At 49.4% G+C, this 9694-nt stretch overlaps 1 protein-coding gene across 1 annotated transcript; it reads left to right on the top strand.

Moving 5' to 3' along the window:
• Positions 1–1302: 1302 nt before the first annotated feature.
• Positions 1303–6765, top strand: UBXN10 (UBX domain protein 10). The gene is made up of 2 exons (XM_004377176.2): positions 1303–1355; positions 5905–6765. Exon 2 carries the CDS (start codon positions 5920–5922, stop codon positions 6763–6765), a length of 846 nt encoding a protein of 281 aa, XP_004377233.1. The 5' UTR covers positions 1303–1355; positions 5905–5919.
• Positions 6766–9694: the final 2929 nt, after the last annotated feature.

Below are 9694 nucleotides of genomic sequence, written 5' to 3'. Positions count from 1 at the left end.
GGGTGTGTATATGTGTGGCCATGTGGGAAGGAACAGGAGAAGCAGTTAATTTTGGATGGAATCAAAGGATGGGCCCCCCTTCCATTAGAACAGGAGGGGTGAAAGCAAGAAGGCGAAGGCAGGCAAGTTTGTAGGTCTGATGGCAGAAAGCTGAGAAAGTTTCCATATGACGGCTTCTATTTTCTCTCTGAAGAGGGATGTAAGGTTATCTTCTGAGAGGAAGGAGGGAGGGGAGGGGTGGAAGGCTTCGGGAGAGAGAACCAGGTTTAGAAATAGCAATTGAAAGGAGAGAGAACTGAGTTGGGGAAGATGGAAGGGTTGCTGTGCAGGGCTGAGGGTCCAAGCAAGGTTGGAGACCACACATTTCCACTGCGGTAACGTGTGTGTCTGGTTGAGATTTTCTTCAGTACCTGAGTGTAGCACAGAAGGCAAATGGGTGGACTGATCTGGGCTGGTCCTTATTAGATGGGAGGGATGAAAAGGCAGCAGGGCAAGGGCATGGAGGATTCAGGCCAGAGAGTGGCCGAGGGAGGTAATGGACCAAGGGCTCTGAGTAGGGTAGGGAAGAACCAGGTTGACCAATAGGGAGAGAGCAGAAGTCAATAGACTGAAAGTCCCAAAGATGAAAAACAAATGTAGTGGAGCTAAGTAACTTAAGTTGCTGTAAGTTTAAGAGGTTGTGGTGAGAGAAAAATGGTCAAAGCCGGTGCTGATGTAGTTGATAACAGATTCAGGATGTGGCTGTCCAGTGGGAGGCCAAGGTGGAAACAAGGAGGTCAAGGAACAACAAGCCCAGTGTTGAAAAGGTTGTATGAGGAGAGGAAAGGCGGCCAAGTTGACCTGCTTCTGAACCCAAACGGATACCCTAAATGCAGTCGCCCAGATTCCAGGGTTCCCAGGACTCAATCAGTTCCACAGCCTTATTGAAAGACACAGACACTGGAAGGGTCAGAAAAACCTAAGGCAGGTGGGATTGGGGCCCAGGCGTCCTGCTTTCCTGAGCCAGAGCTCTCCTTCCCCTGGACGCACTTCCGTCCCTAGGGAAGACGAGGCAGAGTGAGTAAAAGGAGAGAAGACCAGTGAGAGTGCCAGCTAGGGGTTCTTTGTCGCCTCCTACGGGGCAGCACCACTTCCAGAGGCTGCCCTTGGCCGGCCTCAGGCTCTCGGCCTCTGCTCTTGAGCCCCGGATCCACCCCACCCCACCCCACACCAACCTAACCTGGCCAGGCCGGTTCCGGTCAGACCGGAAGCACGTGGCCCCCCATCCGGTGGCGGTTGCCCCGGAGACCCGGGCTGTTTACCAGCAGGCCGGCCCGGGAGACTGGCGAAGGTGACAGATGGAGCGGAGCAGCGAGGTGAGCGCGGGCGGGTCGGGCTGTCCCACGCTGCGGGCCTGCTCCCACCCCCGCCCGGTCTGGAAGGGGCCAGGAGAGGCCAGTCCCCGAACTTTTGGACCCGTCGTCCAGGCGGGCCTCCCCAGACCCAGCCCCGACCGGCGAACCCCGAGAGACAGGAGAGGGGCCTTGAGAGAGGTCGCTCCTCCCCAGGGGCCAGAGCTCACCGTTACCGAGATAGGAAAACTGCCAGGCTCTGCAGAAGCCGATGGGCTTAGGGAACCGCTGGGCCATCCCCTCCTGGCTGGGTGTACAGACAGGGACACTGAGACCCAGAGAGAGAAAAGGACGTCGCAGTCACACGGAGTTGGGCACCAGATCCGAGCCTCCCCCAGACCTGCGCTCTTTCACCCAAGTCAACCCTCACTTTCCAGACGCGCTTTCTTACCCCTCCCCCACGTCCCTCCTCCTCCTGCTAAAGCTTGTTTCCTTCTAGTGCAGCCTGGTACTTGGAAACAAGGGAGCCATCCTCCGCCCCCTCCCCTCCTCTGCTGCTGGAATCCTCCTCAATTCCCTATCCAACCTTTGATCACTTGGTGGATTGTGATCCAGTTTCTCCACTCCCCCTATAAAACGTGGCACTCTGCAGTGGACAATGCATTCTAATCATTAGTCCAGGGGAGGAATGGGAACGGTACCAAAGTTTTCTCATTCGCAGGCCAACTACCACCTCCCCGTGGTTCTCATAAGTGTTTTTCTCTTGAAAGCCTCACAAGAGAGGGGAGGGGTTGGCTTGCAATAATATTAACCGATAACCATTTTTTAAAAGGCCAATTCAGGGTATGCATCCTTGGTAAATACCAGCAGATGGTATGTGGGTGGTTATATTTTATTGCATTTACTGTAGCTTTAGATTTGGGTTGCCACTGAAATAGGGTGGTCTGACCGTATGGTGGGGAGTGGGCACCCTTGGAAAGCCGGGATCTTGTTTTAGCGTCTTCCATAAAATTTTCCCTCATTCCAGTTGATCTATCCGTTAATCTTGAGGAATGGGGCAGCTGCCTTTTTGGCAACTTCTTGGAAACAGTTATCAATGTTTGTTTCCTGACTCCTAGCAGGCCTCTAGGGTGCAGCTATTGTGTTTAAGTAAACAGGCCACTTGACTGTTCAGCTGGCAGCTTGATGGATGGTTCCACCTAGATACCTGTCAAATCACTTTGTGGTTGACAGTCTGCCAGGTCTTGGGGGTGGTGAAAGGAGAAGAGCTGGGATCATGATGCATGAGCAGAAGCCTTCCAGGACCGAGGGAGGTGGGCAGAGCTCGGGGCCCAAGGTGTGCACAGTTGGCCCAGATCCCCAAACACCTGTCTCCCCCACCTCCCCTACCCTTGTGATGGATGCTGGGGAGAGTTGGTGTTCCCTCCATGTAGCAGATGGTCCCTGTACTCAGGAGGAGGCAGCGGGTTATGAAAGCAGGTTTGATGTAACGGTTTTACCTGAAGGAGGTGTTAGTCTCTAAATAACCGTGAGTGGGCTTATAGGAATTAGTCATAATTGAGGTTTTTCTCTGAGATAGCTCACAGTCACGTTATCTTATGACCAGGGTGTCTTGACTGTGACCCCCCCGAACATAGATAATTATATAGTACCAAAAGGTATAGAAAGTACATGCACATACTCAAGTTTTACTGTTAAAAATAAGCCAGCAGAGAGCTGGTGAGAACACATGACTTCCCTCATCGAAGTTGTTAAGGAAGAGGTTTCTAAGTTACCAAACTTACTGACAGTTAAATCTTCCCGAGGCATGTGTGGGAGTTGGAAGCCAAGGCTGCGATCATTCTGGAGAAGCTGTGGCAAATTAATGGCCATCACACAAGGGGCCGAGGGGGGCCGCAAGGAGGAGTCGGTTTACCAGTTGAGCTTATCTTTGGCAGAACAGTTGGACAATTCTGACCTTTGTGTGCCATCCTGAGTTAGAGCGTGGAGCTGCTTAATTAAAAGTGAAAGACTTTAGAACTCATCTCAGATTAAAAGGGGAAAGAAAACACATTCTTCACAGTTGGTCAGAAAATAGATTAATAAGGAGAAAGAAAGGCAGGCATTTCTGACGCCAAGACTTTGCCGTGGAGACGACTCCTGAACTCACAGCCGCCAGACTGGGTGTGAAAGATTAGGAAGTAGAAAATGGGAGTGTAGAAGGACTCAATCTGTAGAATGGAGAAAAACATAAAAACTAAACGAGTTGCTGTTGAGTCGATTCTGACTCATGGCGACCCCATGTGTGTCAAGAGTAGAACTGCACTCCGTAGAGTTTTCAATGGCTGTGATCTTTCAGAAGTCGACGGTCAGGGCTTTCTTTTGAGGAGCCTCTGGGTGGATTTGAACCGCCAACCTTTCTGTAAGTAGCTGAGCACTTAAGGAGAAAAACATAGAGGCCTTTTAAAATATGAAAGAGTGTCACTTCCTCTTAAGATTTTGAACTGACTAGGACTTCAAGAATATGTAGTTGGTGTTTGTATTTTGTTGATCGTGTTTTTAGTGGGGAGGGAGAAGATATTCCCTAAAAGTAGGGTATAATGGTAGGTAACACGCATGTAACAGGCACCTAATGGTAACGTTAGTGTGTAAAACATAAGGTACTTGAATCACACTGTTCAGGATTGTGTGATGAAGGTAGCTCGGAGTATGTGAATTTGAGGTAACTTTAAGAGGAGAAAAAACCCGTTAAGCACTTGGCTGCAAGCCGCTCCAAGGGAGAAATATGTGGCAGTCTACTTCGGTAAAGATTCACAGCCTCGGAAACACTATGGGGCAGTTCTCTGTCCTACAGGGTCGGTATGAGGTGTATCCGACTTGATGGCAACGGGTTTGGTTTTGGTTTATAAGAGGCAAGTGTAGAATCACAAGGGAAGTGATAATAAAGTCAGGCATTTAGGATTTCTGAGGCAGTTTCATAGGCAGTAGCTCATTGAAATCAGCCTCACGGCACGTCTGTGCTGAGGGCAGGGCAAGTGTGTAGCGTGGCTCACCCAGGTAGTTAGAATTGACTAGAAGTAGAACCACCAAGGACACCGTGGGAGAAGCGCTGAAACAACAGATAAAAGTGTTTGGACCTAGGATGACAGAAAGCATTAAAAACAAACAAAACCAAAAACGTAGCATTTAATTAAGCCTCTGCTCTATGCTAAACTCCGTGTCTTTCTGCCTTAGTTCCATCACTCTCTATTACTATCCTCATTTCACAGATAAAGAGACCGGTGTTCAGAGGTATCTAAGTAATGTCTTCAAGAGCGCATAGCTAATTCTGTAGATGAGGAAACATATGTATCAGAAAGGTGGAGTGACTGTCCCGTGGTCTTACAGCTAGCTAGTAACAGAGCTGAAAATAGAACCCAAGCCTTGTGACACCCACTCCTGCATCCTTTGCTACCCGAACATGCTGCTTTCTGGGGACCATGAGTCTGGAAGGTCTTTAGAAATCTGGGAGAGACCTGGTCGGCGTGTGGGCAGAGGAGGCAGCAGTCTCGGTGGTGGCCAGGATGCAGAAGGAGGCAGGGAGCCCAGCAAGCTGTTTGCAGTATTCTGGGAAGGATGTCACTGGGGATGGAGTGGTGGTGGTAATGGTATTAGTGAAGGGGCCACCAAGATGGTGATGAAAGAAGAGGTGATGGATTTGTCAGTTCCTGGCCTGCCCAGAGAAATGCTCATGTCTCCTCCCATGCTTCAATACAATTGAGTCTGTCTGATTGAACTAGCACTCCTGAGCACTCTGTATTAAAAACCACAACAACAGTTGCCCTGAGTTGATTCCAACTCACGGGAACCCCATGTGTGCTAGGGTAGAACTGTGCTTCATAAGTTTTCAGTGGCTGATTTTTCAGAAGTAGATAACCAGGACTTTCTTCCAAAGTGCCTCTGGGTGGCCTTGAACCTCCAGCCTTTCGGTTAGCAGCCAAATGTGTTAACCATTTGTGCCATCCAGGGATGCCTGAGCATCCCCATGGGAGGATCCATACAGAGGCCCTCAGTATTCACAAGGTGGTTGGGAAGAGATACTGTAAACTGCTAACCACAAGAGAAACTGAGAAGTGCTGGGAGAGGCACCAAATGTTGGTCCTCAAGAAGGATGACAAAGTTAGGGCAGTGGAGGGCTGTACACTAAGTGACCTGTGCAGAGCCACCTAGCAAGGCTGAAATATCATGAAGTAAGGGCAAACCAGGGGTTCCTTGGAAACAGTGATGAGTAGGAGTTTTGGGAGAAAGTGAAAGTGGGATCAGAGGTGGCTCTTCCACGGAGAATAAGGGAGCAGAGTAGACTGCGTGTCCCCTGCTGAGGAAGCTCTCTCAGCAGGAGTGCAGGGGAAGTTTGTCCATCCACTCGTCTCAGCTCTCCAGGGAAGCTGAACCCCGTTTCTCTGTTTGGTAACTTAGCAGGGTTGCTGTCACTCCTTTGAGTAAAGGCAGTAACTGGTAACTTATGTTGGACACTGGGGGGAGTGGATGGCTTGAATCCAGAAGCCCCAGGAAGTTTTTAACTGCTGGTGTCCTCTGTTCCTTCGTGCTTCCTCAGGGGTCTTGAGAAGCAATGGCCACAGAAGCCCCTGTGAACATCGCACCACCTGAATGCAGCACTGCTATCGGCACAGCAGCTGACACCTTCATCTGGCGGCCAGAGCCAGTAAACATGCATGTTCTAAGGCCCAAGTCCGCCAAGGGGCGTACACGGCCAAGTCTACACATATCGCAGGGCACGGGGGTGTGCTCCAGCCGCACACCTTCTTCTCCGCCTCCAGCCATGCCCTGCGAGTCACCAAGCAGCTGGAAACCAGGAGCCTGCACACCCAAATCTCCGAATCAGGGAGCTCCTGATGAGATCCCCGAGCTGCTGCAGCAGGTGTCCTTCGGGGCTTCCTCGTCTCTCAATAAATACCCAGTCCTTCCTTCCATCAACAGAAAGAACCTGGAGGAGAGGGCTGGGGAAACAGTAGCTAAAAAGGCCAGCTCACTGCAACTGCGCAGCATCAAGGCTCATTATCAAGAGGAGACTTGCACCATGAAGACAAGTGAAGAAGATTCCAGAGCTCGAGCCTGTGCCCCAGAGGAGAAGGTCATCATCCAAACCAAGAGACAGGGCTCCTCCAGGACTGGAAACTTAGAGGAACCGTCAGACCAAGAGCCAAGGCTGCTGCTTGCTGTCAGATCACCGACCGGCCAAAGGTTTATACACCATTTCCGGCCAACGGATGACTTACAGACCGTGGTTGCTGTGGCTGAACAGAAGAACAAGACCACCTACCCACGCTGCAGCATCAAAACTATGGAGGTGCCCAGGAGAAGCTTTTCTGACCTCACCAAATCTCTGCAAGAGTGTAGAATCCCCCACAAGTCAGTGTTGAGCATCTCACAGGAAGACCAGGAAGGGTGGCCCTGAGTTCCCAGCCACCCAGCTGGGGTCCTGGGTGTCTGAGCATGGAGCATGCTTGGGTGCCATGGACTCCCAGGCAGCTTGGTTCCAAGTGCCATGTGAACCCAGTGCAGCTGGGATCCTTGGGACGCCCATCTTCATGGCATCTCCTTTGAAGCAGTGAGATTTGCACATACACTGAGTGTGTTAGGAAGCCTCTCTGTCCCTGGGGCAGTGGCAAGTTACCAAGGCCATTCTGAACCAGCTGTTATTAGGTCTCCTCCTTTCCAGAACTTTGGATCCTTCTAAAATAATGGTCCCTTCTGGAGCGTCTGCTTGCCTTTACAGTGAATTTTTACTCTTGAAGCCAATGATTTGCCTTTCTGTATTTGATGCAGGATTTAAAACTTCCCAGAGACGATTCTAGTCTGGTAAAATACCAGGGTTCAGGAAATGTTTAACTGGCATCTGTATTTCTTGCAAGTATGTTTAAGAAACAGGAGGTTGACTGTCTTTGAAAACAGCTCCCTTTGATGAGCTCAGGTGGTTAGGGCTCCTTGGGGGGTGCTGTTTGTGTCAGGTGACAGCGGAAAGAAGAACAGGTCTTTTGCTAATACGATTCCTTCAATACATCGGAATTTCTAAAATAGCCCTGCAACTGGAAAGTAAAGTGCTTCCACAAGCACAGATTAGCCAGTAGCTACTTTTTAATAGAGACTGAGTTTACAACTACTGGTAGCTACTCTCTGTGTGCAGAATTCTTCCAAAACAGAGAAAATCCAGTGTTGCTGATTCCCTTTGCTTTTGTCAGTAATGGAAACTTTTGTTTTTAAAATGTTCAAGCCCCCAGTCTCTACACAGCCAACTGAAGGCCCCCTTGGCTTGTCTGTGGTGTGGATCCATTCGTTTATCCCCCAGGTCTAGTGTCTCACCCACTTCAAACACGGAGGCTCCTTTGGAGCAGCAACAGTGGCGTCCCCTCCTGTCTGAGCGCTCTTGGGAGAAGGAGGGGACCATGGTCTAGTGTGACTTTGCTGTGCCAGTGCTGAAAGCCTGTGTGCCCAAGCATCTGGCTGATTGGCATGAAGTGACCACTACATCCTGTGGCTGCTTTGAAGACCATGAAGTCTTGTTTTTCGAACTCTGAAGGGGTGAATGTGGACAATTTGCCAAAGTTCTCTTGTGTTGCAAGTTCAGCAAGACTCCCACAACTCATGTGCATCCTCTTTAAGGCCAAATCACCATTCAGAGTAGGGAACACTCAGACATTCTGGGTGCCTTGTACCCTGGAGCACAGCCATCACAAAGCCCTGAATATCAACATGTACCCACCACCTCCTAGGTACACAAAGATGGGATTTGAAACATACAAATGTTGCTACATCAGCAACATGTGCATTTTGTACACAGATAAGGAATGTGGTTGGAAATGTTACTTCTAGCAAATTGATACTTCCTAGCAATGGAGATTAACAGCACTGTTTCCTCTGAAGAAGGATTGCCTTCTACCTGTACCCCTCACCACCCAAATCAGTCTAGAATAGGTTCTTTCTGAAGACTTTGCAGAATTTCTCAGTCTCATCCTGGTTTAGTCAGCCTCTCCTTTGGTTGAAAAGGTCACCTCGGGCTTGTGGTGCCTCAGGCAGGCCCACACAACTGGCCACCTCTTCCAAATACTGTTCCTGGCAGAAGGGACTGGTGGCTGGCTGGTGCCCTGAGCCTGGGACTAACAGTACAGGAATTTTGCCTCCCACCTAGGACTCGAGCACATTAACTCTGCCTCTGATCTAGGAGGCTGGGGGAAGAGCCATAAGATGACACCCACTCTGTGGTAAGAATAAAATCCCACCCACCTTTTCCAGGCAGGAAAGCTTCAGAAAACTTCAGTGAAATGGAGCAGGCTTGAAGGAGTTAGAATCTTCCGTACCTAGGGGTTTGCTGCTGCTACTATTTAGCTTGAAATTATGGGGTGGTGAAGAAAGACAAAATGGAAGGCCTGGAGCATAGAAATGATATTTTAGAATATATGAATAAAGCTAGGTTTGAATTATCTTAATACACTTTTGTTTGACAAAAGATGATGATACTACTAACAATAAAATCTGATTTGTGTGAAACTGAGTCCGTGAAGAAGCGCATCTTGTATTTTAGCCTAAGACTTGGGCTGCCACACTAGTGGGCAGAGGGGTTTGTTAATGTGATCTTCAGTTTTCTCACTGGGAAAGCACGTGACTCCCCTGTTAGAACCAAGCCTCCCTTCCCAGGCACTTCAGATGCCGACTGCAGAAGCCCCCATAGCTCTTGCTTTCAGCTTATATTCATAGCACCAAGCTTATCTGTATGGAGTCTCTGGAATTTCTCCTAAAAACCATTCCAAATACTCTGATCTTGAGGTCAGCAAGCGCAGACTCTACCAGAATTTCAGAGCTCTTGGTGACTTTATAGGTGACATTCCCAGTTAGGCATTCTGGCCTAATGGGCTAAGCTGGTCCCAGCACACTACTCTTGGTGGCCCTGGGTAGGTCAGCCTTGCCCCATTTTGTGGTCACAGACCTCAGTCATTCATTTAACCAGCCATTATTGAGGGCTTACTCTGTGCCACACTTGGTGACAGTCATTGGCATCTTAGCAAGCTGCTGGTCAGAGTGTTGGCCAGAAAATGTGGAAGCACCACTGGACCCTCAATTCCAATCCTACTGAAGTCAGTGGCTATAGGTTTATGTGTGAAGGACCCCAGAGTGAGGATCAGATATATCACTACTGTGTCTTCTCCCCACCTTGTGGAAATATAAGAGAAAATCTTCCCCACCTTTTCCAGGGATGGCGCTAGGAAGATTGCTCATTATGGATATGAACTTTGCATGGGACCAAGCTTCACGACAAGTTGTTCCAGTATACATTCCTGATAAAGTCCAATAGGGAAATTAGTCCTGGCAGCAGAAGAACAGCAGGAGAA

Source organism: Trichechus manatus, unplaced genomic scaffold (assembly GCF_000243295.1).
Source record: "Trichechus manatus latirostris isolate Lorelei unplaced genomic scaffold, TriManLat1.0 scaffold00048, whole genome shotgun sequence".
NCBI lineage: Eukaryota > Metazoa > Chordata > Mammalia > Sirenia > Trichechidae > Trichechus > Trichechus manatus.
Note: the sequence above shows the minus strand (reverse complement) of the source record. Positions and strands in the feature narration are given on the sequence as shown.

Excerpts from the sequence above, each read along its gene's own strand:
- UBXN10 (XM_004377176.2), top strand. The coding sequence starts at position 5,920 with ATGGCCACAGAAGCCCCTGTGAACATCGCACCACCTGAATGCAGCACT.